Raw genomic sequence first — 15,598 nt, forward strand, 5'->3', positions numbered from 1 at the left:
TTTTCCTTATCAGTTCTATGAATATAAGTGAATTCTGTGGGGTTGAGAACTACTGTTCTCAAGGTCTTGAATATTACAGTAACAGAAAGTCTGATCAAGTCACTAAGTAAAGACACAACAATCGGCTGTTAAGAAAAAAAGTTCAGGAATGAAGGCTATTTAGAACTGTTTAAACTATTTCAAAGCACTTAATAAACATCAGCTGAATCTAAATTTCAATTTAATTGAAAAAATCCATTAAGGAAAAGTTTTTAATATCTAGGTAAGAAATGCACTATTCACTTTTTATAAAAGTTGAAAATCTGAGTATATTTAAAATAGTATATAAAACCAAATAAATATAATTTGTCTCTGTGGTACAGCAAAAACTACTGCTGCCACATTTAGTAGTGATAATGAATGAAGGAAACTCACTCTTTTTGTACAAAGTCTACAGATATAGATCTGTATACTGCAAAATTTAGAATTTCTATATAAATGCAAAACTAGTGATGGAAATTAACTTACTTTGCTCTCAGAAGTAATTTACTCTTTTTTTCAAAAACTAGTGAAAGCAAAGGAAGATATTTTATTGTAACTAATTGAATTTGCTGTTGCTGCTTACCCTTTCATAATCCATGCTTTTGGATGTCAGTTGTCGAGATAAAAGTTCTTTGTTAGACTCAAGTTTCACACAGAGTTCTCTCACAGAAGCCAGGTCTGCCAATGCAGAAGTCTTATCCTGATTTTCACGTTTAATATCCTCTTCCAATTTGGACATAGTTTTTGTAATGGAGGAGATCTGAGATTCATATGCTTGATGTGCAATGATATGCTAAAGAAAGACAAATATGGATACCCCTTCAATGTTAAATGTTAAGAGTTATCAGTTGGATAAGAAATTTTTTTTAATACTTTCTTTTCCCTTCAAAATTAACTTTCCTTATAAAATTAACTTTATTTTACATTCCTCTCCTCTCCCTAAATCACAGCTAAGAACCACCAATAAACCATCTCTGCAACTTTTAATCACCATCTTGAAGAATTATACAAGTACTATACAAGAGTGGAATGAGGCTAGATTCCAGCTTCAGAAGAGAATTAAAAGCTTTAAAACCCCCAAAATACAATCTATTTTTTACTCAGCTTACCATATTAAAGTCTTTAACTCTTTTTGGCTAATTAAAAGCATGGGACAAAATATTGTCAATCCACAACTATTATACTCTAAAACTTCCTTGATCTCCATGAAGTTATTGCTTTTAAAATATAAACCTCATTATTTTCTATGCTACTGGTCTAGGTTTCTGTATTTTGGAGTCCTGATTCTAGATTTGGACTACTACTACCAGATTTTTTACTCCAGCCACCAACGCTTCAAATACTTAATTCAAACTTTAAAGAAACGTAAGAACTAAGCTTGCAAAATACGCATAAAGCTAGGTGACAAAATACTCATAAAGCTATATGCAAATATTTTGAAGCAACTAAACAAGAGGTTTGTACAGAGACAATAACATAAAAGCAATGATCACCCAAAATAAGAGACCTAAAAGTATTAAAATATACGCTGTGATTCTAATTTTGGGGAAGTGGGGAAGGTAGAAGGAAAGCACATCTAAGAAAAATCAGTTACGGTTTCAAAAACTTGGTGTCCACATTTGAAACATTCACATATAGGAATTATTTTCCATTAAAGCATTAAAAATAGTATGTTGACTTTATTAAAAAAACACTTGAATGTATCCCACTTTCCACAAATCCCACTGACAAAATTTCATTGCACAAGTTATTACCCCTTGAATCTCTTTTTCCAGAAGTTCTACTCTCTCTTGAAGGTGTCTCCTGTCTGTGTCTACAGAAAGGAGTTCAAGTCGTATTGAGCTACTTTCTCCTTCAGCTTGATGAGCCTTCATTTCCCAGTCTTCAGCTTGTGCATGGAGCATTTGGAACTTCTCTAACAATTCTTGGTTTTCTTTTTCCTAGGTGAAACAGTAAATCACTCTGCAATGATCAACATACCTTCAAGTTGCTTGATCTTATTTCATGCCTACTCTCTACAATATTTTTTTTTCCCAGAAGAAAGTGGATCTTTCTCCATTTTCTTAATCTCACTATCTTGCAGTTACTAAAGGGCATCATCCCTTTTGCAAGTCCAAATAGTAAATAAATACAGTGATGGCATTCAGTTTTATTAAGTGGAAGTATTTACATTTAGCAGCTGTTAATGAGTTTCAAGGCTCCAAGAGGAGGGGTTATTTTGGATCTTTCTATTTTGTCAAGGGTCACATTACTGAGATGTACTGATCCCAGTGCTGCCCTTTCCAAGAAATTCCAGCAGGAGTCCATTTTCAGCTATTTTACTTACTGTGATCTTAGAAATATTTATATTACAGCAGTGCCTGAAAGACTGATGACTTAACTCAGGCATATACATCTAAGTAGTTTATCATAAAAGTACAAAACTGCAAGTTTTAGTGCTTACAAGTTATGCAGTGATAGAACAAACATTGCTTGAGAATTTAATTTGGCCCAATGGCAAGTGCATATTATAAGGCAGTGATTAATTTTTCTTCTTTATTTAGCTCCATTCCCTTCTTCCCCTGTTCATGTAATGCCCAGCAAGATAAGCATGTTGCTAGTATGAATCAGATTTATCTAATGAGGAAGGCTACTGTTTTTGAAATTCTTTCTGTGTTTCCTGCAAAACTTGGAAGATACAGACAGAATGAGGCGGGGCATTAGGAAACAGAAACTCACGATTAAGCAAGTGCACACTGTGCAGAAAAGCAAATCCTTGTCTCCATATGCAACATCCAGATGTAATACTAGACAAATTCCTGAAACCAACCTTTCATAATTGGTCACTCACTGTATATTCTAAAGCTTCTTGGTACCTGACTTGAATAACTGGATTCTCATTTGCCAAAGATGTGGCCACATCTGTAGCTGAACTGCTTTGGACATATGATATATTATAAAAGTCTTAAAAACTAAACTTCAGGTGTTTTAAATTGAGACTTCTAAGCTAACATACTACTGACCTTAATTTTTTCTCTCTATGCTTCAGTTTTTACTTGTGAGAAGTGGTTGAATTTACATGCATTCACCTAGACATGCAAGTCAAAGTCAGATCAAAACTTATTCTTTCCTATTCAAAGTCACATAACAAATTTGTGAGTCCATGTTGTCTTGACATAAATTCTATTTGTTTTAAATGATTATAAGTTTTAATTCACACACGTCACACTTTTGAATCCAAGTCTCGATAAAATACATGTAAGAGCAGCACTGTTCTGTGAGTACAGTAACTCTAAACTCTTACTATTCATAGAGAAAACATTCCGATGTGCTATTTGTATACATTCCTGCAGAATTACATATAAAATGTCTCTTTTTAAAAAGTGTAAAATATTAAATACTATCTTATAAACTGCTTGGTGCCTACAACCATGAAAGAGTGCCAGATACTTTACTAGTTGCCCTGTCAAAACTCAAAAACAACATTCAAACATGATTTGTTTGTCATTCTCCAGTATTAAGGCCAACTGAAACATAATCAGTGAAACTGTGATGTATCAAAATTTATCAGTGCTTCAGATCTAATAAGGTTTTATATGAATCCACTAATAGCTTGAAACATTGCTGAGGAAAGAAGGAAAAAAACAATAAAAGAAGGAAATGTGACAGGCAGGGACCCAAACCATACCTTTCTTAATTTGTTTATTGTATGCTAATGAGAGTGTATTATACTCTAAAATCAATGGGTTTATTAAAAGCAGTAATTACTGCCTACAGATTATACTTTTACCTTGGAAGCCATCAAGGTCTCAAATCTGGAAACATCAGTTATATAATTATGAACTCTGGATTTCATTTCTTCTTTTTCACGTATTGCATCTTCAAGCTCAGTACTGATAGCCTAAAGAGATTACATAAAGGCAAAACAGTGCAACAGAGTAAATTAGTCACTGTATATTAACTGTATCAGACTAAATCAAAGTAATTGCATATGCCTTATATTTTATTCTATTCTACTTTTAAGTAGTTTAGTCAAAGGCCTTTAGGATTTGTAGGGTTCAGAAATATCCCCTATTACCTTAGATACACCAAAGAGTTTTCCAGGCAAGAATAATCACAGAAAACAATTAATATCATACCAGTTCATAAAATCTGCAGCTTCTCTGAGGACAAACCCTACTGATCTTTGGAAAATTCAACATACAGATCTGGGAGCTAGGATTCTTCTAGCCTTAAGATTCACTATCCTTAAGTGAAGGAAAGTTTTGTGTCACTAGAAAGTCAACCTTACAACAAAAGAGCATGTCTTTTAAAATAGAATTGCAAGATAAAATAACTAAATGCATTATTAAGATTATATTTAGGCATCAAAAACACACCATGGAATTTGAGATGTTGGAACTGCTAACACTGGCCCTCTCAAGTTCATCTCTCACCTTTCCCTGAGTCCTCTAGCCCAGAAAGCCAAAAAGGCAAGTATCTTCTTCTATCCCCACTATCAAATTTTGGGGAAATAGAGGATGTTGCCTTATTTCTTTCCCTTCTTCTTTTTGTGGTATATTAATATTCATTGACAGCAGCCCTTTTACTGTGCGCCTTATTTAGCATATGCTGAAATCAGTCTGCTTGTCTCTGTGGTAGCCTTCCGAAGCACACTGGGAAAGCTTTAATCATCACATTATGACAATATTTAATATTTCATCTTATTACACACCTGTGAATGGCATCTCTAATTTCAATATTACACCCACATATCTATGTATTGTCCCACAGGTTTACAAGAACTATTCAGGGCTCTACATTACTCAGTCACAACATATTGTGATATTATGTAATACATCATATATCAATATATCCTACATAATATGATAATATGTAATCTATTGTACTTTCTAGCTTCAGACTCAGCTGGGTTGGACTGAGGGGAATTGAAATAAAGGGTTTAGCTAACAAGGCCCTGACTATTTTTAATGTTGGCATTTACAATGAATTCAAACAAACATTTCTATCTCAGCATCAAAACTGTACAAGGCGTTTGAGCTGTAGTAGTATTTGCTATACAAATTGAATGGGCAGTAATGAGTTGCAACAAAATTCTGGGCTAGCTCTTTAAATCACATTGACATACTCTCTACATAGTCTTTCTAATGTTTAGCCCAATTAAAAAAAATGTTACCCTATAAAACACTGGACATTTTTGTTAGATATTGTCCATGTGTACATTCCATTGTACAGGGTCACCTGTGTCATGCACTTGGAGCTGTGAGGCATTTGGTCAGCAGTAACCAGCTGGTGCACAATATTAACTCAATATTCCTCAAACTATGTGAGTGATTAACAAGACTGAATGCACTTGCACTCTCAAAGCCATGGATCCCAGATTCAGAGAATTCCAAGTAAGAAGACATCCTACACCTCAGCTGGTATCCATACAGGCTGGGGGATGAAGGGATCGAGAGCAGCCCTGACGAGAAGGACTTGCGGGTACTGGTGGATGAAAAGCTGGACATGAGCCGGCAATGTGCACTCGCAGCCTAGAAGGCCAACCACATCCTGGGCTGCATCAAAAGAAGTGTGGCCACCAGGTTGATGGAGGTGATTCTACCCCTCTACTCCGCTCTGCTGAGACCCCACTTGGAGTCCTGCGTCCAGCTCTGGAGCCCTCAGCACAGGAAAGACCTGTTGGAGCAGGTCCAGAGGAGGGCCACAAAAATGATTCGAGGAATGGAACACTTCTCCTATGGAGACAGGCTGAGAGAGTTGGGGTTGTTCAGCCTGGGGAAGAGAAGGCTCCAGGGAGACTTTATTGCAGCCTTCCAGTACTTCAAGGGGGCTTCTAAGAAAGATGGGGACAAACTCTTTAGCAGGGCCTGTTGCAATAGGACAAGGCGTAATGGTTTTAAACTAAAAGAGGGTAGATTTAGACTAGATATAAGGAAGAAATTTTGCACAATGAGGGTGGGTAGAACACTGGTACGGGTTGCCCTAAGAGGTGTTAGATGTCCCGTCACTGGAAACATTCAAGGTCAGGTTGGATGGGGCTTTGAGCAACCTGATCTAGGTGAAGATGTTCCTGCTCATTGCAGGGGGGTTGGACTAGATGATCTTTAAAGGTCCCTTCAAACTCAAACTATTCTATGATTCTAAGAGATGAAGCAATGATGCCTGGAAAGAGTGCAAATGGACATATACTATATAAGCCCCTTATGCTCAGGAAAGAATGAGCCTTACACATCAGCGGTTGGTTTAACTTGTGGACCCCTGGAAAAAATCTCAAGATGAAGATGCTACGAGAATAAAAATGATAATACTGAATATCTCAATCGTTTCTGTCTTACAAAATTTTTATTTAACCCATACCATCAACTCATCTTTCAATAAAATATTCAATGACACCCTACAGAAATAGGTAATTCCTCAAGGCATTAAAGATTTTTTTTCAACTTTGATTCTGTAACTGACATAAGTTTAAGTTGTGCGTTTATAGCATGCACTTTATATTTAGCCATCAGCAGCTGAGAAGAACTGTATACCTCCCAAACTGGAATACACATGAGCCAACTCAAACTTTACTGGGTCTCATAACCCACTTCCCACCTGCTTTTTGGCCTAAAGCTACAGAGTGGCTAGCTGTTAGCAAGGAGGTGCATTATGACTCTAACTACTAGTGAACTACAGAAAGAAGAAATCATATAAAACTAATATAAATAAAAATATGTAACATAAAACTCTGCAAGCATTCAAATGATGTACCTGAACAGAATCTCCACAAAAAGCAAAACCCCCACACACAAAAAAGCTGCAATATACCACCTCACCATGACACCTACCTTACCAATGCAAAGACAATCCAATAAGAACATTTCTCTGGGGAAATAGATGGCACCTTTAGAAATCACCATCTAAAAACCCCACACAACCTTGATACAATGGAAAGGAAACCCCTCCTATTCCCATCGACTGTGCATCCTTATCCATTCCTGAAATCAGGAAACAAATTCAGACTATTCAGGACTATCATACCTTAAAAATAAGTTTTCTTCAATCCCTCAGTCTCATAGCTTTTAAGCCCTCTTATATTTTCTCCCCCAGCATTAACCTTTCCCAGTTCATCCGGTGAAAGCAAAGTTCCTACAGAGCAACACACATGAATAAAAACTAACCTTGCCAGAACTGTTAATTAAAAACTTGCCAATACCTCTCTACAACCACTATTACCAAGGCTCACTGAACATAAACATTAAAATCTACATTCCAAAGCATTCTAATCTCAAAATGTGGCATACCTCACTCAGTACATCCAATGCTTCATGGAAAACAGATGGATGAAACTAATGAATCACTATGCACTAGAATGAATTCAGATGTGCTAGCAATCTCCTTCCTCTCCCTCTCACCTGACTAATAATCTGTTATCTGCTTTTGTGGTTTCTTGCTTGCTCTCAATAATCTCTGTTCCACAGAGACAATAAAACACAATTTTTACCAATTACTACCAGTTATCAAGTGATATAACCAATTCCCATAATTTCATTATAGTACAAACAATTTTGTCCTAGATTTATTTTATTTAGATTTCTTTTTTAATCTGGGGAAGGGTGACTAAACTGAAAGCTTGTCTATTTCTCCCCCACTGTATTGACTATGCTTAAGTATCTAAAGTAATTTGCTTTTACAATTTCTGCCCAGTCATTTTGAATATCTCAGTGTTCAAGAAATACCAGTAATTAAATATACCAAAACAAAATGGATGATAGAGCAGTTTTGATATAGGTGCCACTATATGTAAGGAAGCAATAAATAGTTTAATACTTCAGTATTACATACTGCCTTCATACCTGGTTTTCTCTGGCCATTGTTGCTAGGTCATCTTGCAGTCGTCTGTTTTCTTTCAGAGCTATTTCCTTTACTCTTCCTGTTTCTGCAAGCTCTACATGGGACGTATCAAGCTGGTGGTGTAAGCTAGAGATCTCACGGTCTCTGTTGCTCAGCATGTCCTTCATCTGGCTGTCAAGTGAAAATCTTATTTCAGTTGTCCCTTCTTATACTATACCAGATACTGCTGAAAATGATCTGATGTGGATTTTGGATATGCAAAAGCTTTTTTAAATTTTTTTTTTATTTAAAAAAGAAGGTACAATTCTTGCTCTCTGAGGGCCAACAGTGAAACTGAGTCTAAACATAAACGTAAGCTAAGGATGTAAAATGTCAATATGCACAAATAAAAAGGAATTAATCCTCAACTTTGAAGATGTATCTGGTAAGATGTATCTTATTACGCAAACAGTAATTACAGATACTTATGTTTATCTGTGTTTGGTAGTGGTTACATTGCATATTTTATAAACTATAAATGAAGATGACAGATAGCTTACACTTGAAAGACAACAACCAAAAGAGTAAGGAAAAGATTAAACAAAAAAGTATTAATATAAATATGTGTAAATTTAAATAAACTTTTGTATTAGTTTTTTGCCACAGATACTTCATGCATCAATGTATAAAATATTCAGTTACACTGTTCTTCAGCTCTTTAAATATTGGTGTTTAAATATTTTCTTTTGAAAAGCTATAGTTTAAAACATCATGCTTAAAAAGAGTCAAGAAGGAAAGATCAGATGAAGCCCAGCTAAAAAACACATAGATGTATTTTAATTAAGACTGTTCTACTAGCTTAAGCTGGAAGAATTAACTTGCCAATAATTAAGGGTTCAGCTCTGAGTTTTACCTGGGTCAATCTAATAATACCTAGTAGAGTAGTTAGAACACTGAAAAGCTACTTCTTAACTGAGAATTAAGAAATGTAATCAATTTAGGAAAATAAATATAGGCAAACAAGTGTTAATGGCTGTCTTAACAGTATCTTAACAGACTGCAATATAATTGCAAGGAAGTCTCTTCAAAAGTTGTGTACAACTTTCTCAACACAGTAAACTCTTTACTTGACTTAAAGAAAATTAACTCAATTTCACCAAAATAGCTACAATAGCCATCTACTTCCACTTTAAGACCACCAGATAAAATAAAACCACTGAAGAAGGCATCCTAGTCTTTACTTACTCTTTTGAAGCCTCCAGCTCAGAGAGAGTTAGACGTAAATGAGTAATTGTTTTTTCCTACAAAAATAAAAGCAAAAGCTGTATTAGGTATTATTATATTGCAACATAATGGGATACTTCAAGTTAAAGAACTTTACATTTAAATCTTTATTTTAACCCTTCACCAACAAGTAACTGCATCTTTGCACATTGAAATTTCCAAGTTTGTTTTCTTTGCTGAGAAAAGACTGTTCTGTCATCAAAAAAGATGGAAGTCAGCTATAGATTCTGTCACCTCAGGCTAGAACCTTGTATCTCAATAAATATCTCCAAGTGTAAAATGCAAAAAATGCCTCTATTTTCTTGGAGTGTTTAGGGAATATTTAAATATCATAACTAAAATGCTATTGAGTTGGCAAATGACTCTTTGCATTGGCTAGGTCCAAACACAGTGTTTATGTGATGCCTAGAGCTCTGCACAGGCTTTGTCATCAAGGCAAAATGTCTTCCTAAACTGCTTTAAAAATCCTCAGATGGATTGCAAAGTAGTACTTTTACTGCACATACCTTGTTAGCTAAGTTGTCATCTAAGCATGCAATTCTTTCTGTTTTTTCATCTACGGTTTCTTGAAGACTGTCCTTTTCTTTGTCCAAAACAGTAATAGTACTTCTAAGCACATTGACTGCTTCATCCTGTGAAGTGCTCCTCTGGTTTAACCTATCTATAAATAAAAGAATAAGTACTTTCTATTTTAAAAGCAGGAACTAAACATAAAAATAACTAGTGATTACCTATTTTCTCCTCTAGCTTTACAATTTCTTCTTGAGCTGACTGCAGTTCATCCTTTTTGAGAGACAATCGGTGCTGTAAATCTTCAACAGATCTCTGGAGTTGGTCATTTAAGAGCCTGGAAAAAATCAGTATACAGTTGAAAGAAGTTTGGGACCTATTCAGGGTCTTCAACTTACATCTCTTAAGCTGCTTGAAGCACTGGAACAGTTCCAGCATAACCTCATGGTAGGGTTGTGTCATACCAACCAGCAGCACAGGGTTGTGTCATACTAACCATACTACCTATTAAGGATTGCTGAGGCCAACACCACTTGGTTGCTCTGGACTCCTGCAGCAAGTCCACTCTAACACCATTCCAAAATGGAGCAATGGAACCTTGGTGGAACCACCACTGATAATCTGAAACATTCACTTCCTCTGATTTCTGTTCCTCTTCATCATGTAACTCTTGTTACTTGTGTCTTTTGACTCTTTGCTTCATAAAGATTTTGATATGTAGCTCATAGCTACGATTATTGGCCACACCACGTTTTAAGAAGCAACCAAATTGACAATTGCAGTTCTGATCCTACTTTTAAGAAATACAAAGCCTGAAAGATATATGATATATGTCTACCTACATAGTTGTTTATCAGAGTGACCTTGGGGGAAAAAAAAGGCAAAATAGAACTCCGATGTAATTAAATAGATTATTTACAAAACAGGTCAGGAAATAAAATTCACTCTGAAGTGGGAACCCACAAAAGCTAGAGAAGCTTTTCATTTAAAAAAAACAGACAGCAATCCAGAATACAGCATGTCTGCAGATAACGATCGCTCTCACTCACTTTAAAGTGACACTTTATAGGAGAAAAAAAAAAGGAGGGGGAGGACACACCCCAAACACCACTATAACAAATTGCCACCATGCACAAAGTAGAACCAAATAGTGAAATGACTGTAGCCCTACCCCTTTTCTCCTCTTTTTATAGTATTAATGCTTTCCACTAAAATTATAGGAAACCTAACAAGATATTTCACTTCTATGAACGATGTCACAATTTAACCAACAAATACACTAATTGTTTTACTAACAGCCGCCTTTGTGCAATTGGGAGCATTGGATGAACTCCAAGGCCTGCTTCCCAGCTTCAGTTCTTCATAGTTACCCAGCCCTCTATTGCACTGTTATACAGCGCAGTCTATCAGGTTTGGGGGCAGGGAAGGGTGAGACACAGACCCTGGTTTCTCTTGTAAAACATCCAAAAGACCTCATCTACAGCATTACCTATCCTGTAGTGATCTCATATCAAAGGCTCTCATTTCCACCTAAACCAAATACCAGATTTCCAAATTTCTGCAGATTTATTCAATACTCTACTTCCACTATCTCTAAGCCTTCTTCTTGTTCCATCACATTCAGATACCTGATGGGAGCTCTTTTCTAAAACAGCTTTAAAAGAGTGCAGCAATGAGCCTGCAAGTTTAAATAGGCCTTAAAAATACATAGGTATACTTGGTCCTCCAGTTCTGAGCAAGTTGGTCAAATCCCCACAGACTGTGGGGATTCTATGGATCATAAGATGTCAACTCTCAAAACTGTAGTATGTGTGTGACAGTATTAGCATATGAAAGAGAGTGGAACAAGAAAAACAGCTCAAGTAAAATGCCATTACAGAATGACACTCCATGACACTCCATGAACCACTCAACTGTGGAATATCAATGCCCAATGCTTGGCATAAAATTCTCAGTATTACTGACGACTCTGTAAAACTGGCACAAAAAGGTCCTACTGCTGCAGTTTGTGAAGGCATCTGTTTTCCTTTTAATAGATAGCTTAGGAGGTCCTTTTAGAAATTTTCTGTTCTGCTACATGCATAAGCAGAGAACATGGTTGTTGGAGGAAACAACTCTAGAAGGATGAGAAAAATGTCACTCACAATTAGCCATAAAAATTATCAGTATATCTGGTCATCAAACAAGTCCAGGAGGAGCTTGCTGTGAAAACCCACTACAGCACTTTCCTTACTCTTTTCATTAAGACAAAACCAGCACCAAGTCATTTTGAAAATATTTTATGGTCTTTTCCAAGAACTCAACTCTGCTATATGGTCATAGAACAAACAAAATTATGTTAGCATCTGTGAAAGATCACCACATTTTTTATTAGACTTACTGAAGCGAGCAAATCTCAGCTTTAAATTGAGAAGAATCATCAGATGTCTGGGCAAGTTTACTGGACTTCAATTTTAATTCATTTTCCAAAGAGTTTATTCTTTCTTTCAGGATAGAGACTGTAGTCTTTAGTTCACACCTTTCCATCTCAACCTGCAATTTAAAAAAATAATCAAACTTGTTATTCTTGTAGAAAGTTGTCACAACTTGGCTGTTAAATAAATTTAAGTTGAAAACAGCTAACAAAATTAATTGCTTGAAAAGTCTATCCTATTTTAAAAGTAATAGAAGTTTACTTGCTAAAAAATGCACTTACTCCTTTAATATTATTCTCCAGTTCTGAAATATCACGCTGCATCTTTGATTTTTCAAGGTTAGCTGCTTCTTGCTGAATCTGAGACAGAAATATAGAATTACATGTAATAAAATACACATTTTTAGATTTAACCATAGAGATTTAAGCTTAATTTTCAAGAAAATGTTGCTCTACATTCTTAGATGGATGACCAAATGCAAAGTTCTGTCTATAAAATTATAGAGCATTAGCTGAAAATACACCACTGTAGTTCAATATAACATCACTGACTTTGGTTTTGTTTCAGGTTTTTTTTTTAAAGTATATTTACACTTGCTTCCAACCAGATTAATATTTGTGAGTTCTCATAGAAAGATTACTGAGCAACAGGGTGGTAGGAAAGGTTGCAAGCTTGTATAGCTCAGTGCCCTAAGCTGTCTGAAATTAATTTACCAAATTATCATTAATATGAAATGTAAGACAGATTACACAGCTAACTGGTCTTTCTCAAAGTCTATGAAGAAATTTTTTTTACATGATTTGTCTGTTCTCTGACTTCTGTGCCTAAGTGCAGTGAAATTAAACAAACTCAAACTTCCTAGAAATGCCCAAGATAAGTGTTTTCGTGCAAATATGTCAAAGTGGCACACATACAAAATGTTGGTGGTCACCTACAAGGAGGATGGAAGAACATCTCTTCCACTGCATGCACATGCTTTAAGCACTGAGGTCAGAGTTATTGCCACTGCAGATACACTACAGTTCTCTATTTTTGTGGTCATAAATCAAACTATGAAAACATTCATTGTACAGTCACTCTTGACATATTATGTCTTTGTATCAGTCCACTAATATGATTTTTAAATTTCTGAATTTTCAGGACATTTTAAAAACCTGTATATATTATATTAATGACCCAATAAAGAAGTCAGGTAAACCTCCCTGAAATCATATGCTCTTGACCACAACCAAATAAGACATTAATTCCAGACATCAAAAGGTCAGAATAACAGGAAAATGATTTCATTAACAAATACTTTTATAAAGGTTAAAAATAATGAAACTCAGATTGCTATGAATTTATGTTTGATGGTTCAGTTATATGTCATTTAAAATATACTCTGCTACAAAATGCATCAATAACTAAAGATTAGTTAATATGAAAAAGTCCATAAAGTCCCCAGTCTGGGAGAAGAACCATACGTGATCTTTGAAGTAGTGCATACACCCACAAATATTCTGTGGTTGAGGCTTCATGTCTAGGTTTTTCACGCAAGGTGATGCCATGCTTGCCCTCAGACACCTAAAGCATGTTCCTCTCCCCCTATCCCCACCTAGGAACTGAGTTTACGAGGATAATTCAATTCATCAAGCTCTCTCAAGTAAGTTTGAAATCAGATAAGTTCAAAAGTTATTGAAAATGGGAACTGACAGACAGCCAGACACAAATACAGCATTACTGTAGAAGCCTTCCCTATATACCATCTCATTGTAAGCAATGAAGCTATAAAAGCTCACCTTTAATTTTTCTCTGAGGCTTTCTTTTTCTGCCATTAGTCTTCTGAAGTCAGTCAGTGCAGTGTCTCTTTCTTCTTCCATGTGACTTTGAGAAACTAAACTATGTTTTGCTTCTCTTCTCATCCTGTTTAATTCACCCTGAGACTTTAAAAGATTATCGTGTGTTAGCATACATGGACTGCAATTGATACAGTGTATATACTAGCAAAAAAGACAGTTTCAATGCTGTCATTACAACAGAAGTGCAATTATTATAGTCTTATTTTTCCCCACATAACTAAAACATATTCCCTAAGTCACGCGGTGGCATGACAACTTATGCTGCCAACATACTCATCCTCCTTTTACTGGTCCAAGTATAGCCTAACTTCACTCTGTTTTCTTATCAGTTTACTACTACTACTTCCTTGCTTTCCAACCTGTATCCCTACCCAACTTTCTCATCCATTCTATTAATTTTTCTCCTGATCTTTCTCATTTCTGAATGCCAGTACAATAAGTTATAATGGCTTTGAAGTTAATGCACTGACTTTGGAATACATGACTTTGTTAACAAGTAATAAAAGTAGGTATATATTTTATTATTCTTGGTTTTATTCTAGTAAGTCTATACTCCTCAAGTTCTATTATGGAGAGAAGTTTTTTCATTTTAAATAAGCAGCAGTACAAGTGTTAATCGGTTATTTTAATGCCAATTACAAACAATCTCTTCTTACCTGCTCATAAAGACCATTTAACCTATCCCTTTCTGCAGTCAATAATTTGACATTGGATTGAATTTCCATCATGTGTTTTTCAAATCTGTCTAACATAGACCGTAGCTCATCTCTTTCTCTGGTGATCAATCTAAGATCTTCACTCTGCAAAGTGATTAATAAAATTTATGTTAAAATATACTAATCAAAATATTTGGATAATTAATACAAAAAAGAACGAACTCACCCTTTAGTAATACATGAAAAATACATACATAATAAATGTTAATTGCAAGAAAAAGCCTGGCATTGGTGGTATAATTTAAACAATAAGAACTAACTGTTAAGGAGAAAAAGCAAAACAGGTAACAAGATTTCAACCTTTTTCTGTTTATCATCTATTTCTATTTGTTTCTTTGAAACTGATCAATAATTAATCAACACATTACTGTAAAACGTGAATAGGAAAATAAAATACAAGTTCACTGATGTTCCTCGCAGTTAATTTTTTATGTTAAGAATATGATTTAAAAAAACTAATACAGTCATTTACTGCTACTGAATTTGAAAATATATTTGATAGCTCCTTAAATGGTTCTACAGTATTCCCATTATTTTTTCACCTTGTCTTGACAGCAGGAACTTTACCTTCTCTGTAGTCCTACGGCTTGGGCTAGGCTTTCGTTTTGTCATTTTCTGAAGATACTCTAATGCTCGCTTATAGTAATCTCTGTCATCTTCTAAAGTCTTTACAAATGCATCTAGGCGAGATGGAGATTTGTCTCCTAGGGCTATACCATATTCTAACCTCATTCTTTCTATTTCTAGGACAAGTTCTCGTTCTGCAGAAAAAGAAATAAAAACAACCATGTAGGAACCTCATGAATTTCCACAAAAACATTGCATTTGGGACGGACTAACTTCCAGCAACTGTCTGGGCAGAAAATCCGATGAAAAGGATGTAGGAGTCTGGTTGACAGTAGGCTAAACATGAGTGAACAGCATGCTTTGGACCCAGTAGAGGTCTAACAGCATATTGGGCTGTATCAATGGAGACACAGACTGAGGTATGTGATTATTACCCTTTACTTAGCACTCATTA

General features: G+C 35.4%; 1 protein-coding gene across 1 annotated transcript in view; it reads right to left on the reverse strand.

The window, feature by feature from the left end:
* The window catches only part of CEP135 (centrosomal protein 135), a gene marked incomplete at its 5' end in the record, with an annotated part of 35,018 nt that overhangs the window by 7,739 nt on the left and 11,681 nt on the right, over positions 1 to 15,598 (reverse strand). The window contains 12 exons of the mRNA XM_081999375.1: positions 605 to 814; positions 1,776 to 1,961; positions 3,791 to 3,901; positions 7,839 to 8,007; positions 9,061 to 9,116; positions 9,606 to 9,760; positions 9,831 to 9,946; positions 11,990 to 12,141; positions 12,305 to 12,382; positions 13,802 to 13,945; positions 14,518 to 14,661; positions 15,145 to 15,338. Of these exons, the coding sequence (XP_081855501.1) occupies positions 605 to 814; positions 1,776 to 1,961; positions 3,791 to 3,901; positions 7,839 to 8,007; positions 9,061 to 9,116; positions 9,606 to 9,760; positions 9,831 to 9,946; positions 11,990 to 12,141; positions 12,305 to 12,382; positions 13,802 to 13,945; positions 14,518 to 14,661; positions 15,145 to 15,338 (1,715 nt within the window). The remainder of the gene's footprint in view (positions 1 to 604; positions 815 to 1,775; positions 1,962 to 3,790; positions 3,902 to 7,838; positions 8,008 to 9,060; positions 9,117 to 9,605; positions 9,761 to 9,830; positions 9,947 to 11,989; positions 12,142 to 12,304; positions 12,383 to 13,801; positions 13,946 to 14,517; positions 14,662 to 15,144; positions 15,339 to 15,598) is intronic.

The sequence above is a fragment of the Phaethon aethereus genome (genome assembly GCF_964289735.1).
Source record: "Phaethon aethereus genome assembly, chromosome: 4".
Taxonomy (NCBI): domain Eukaryota; kingdom Metazoa; phylum Chordata; class Aves; order Phaethontiformes; family Phaethontidae; genus Phaethon; species Phaethon aethereus.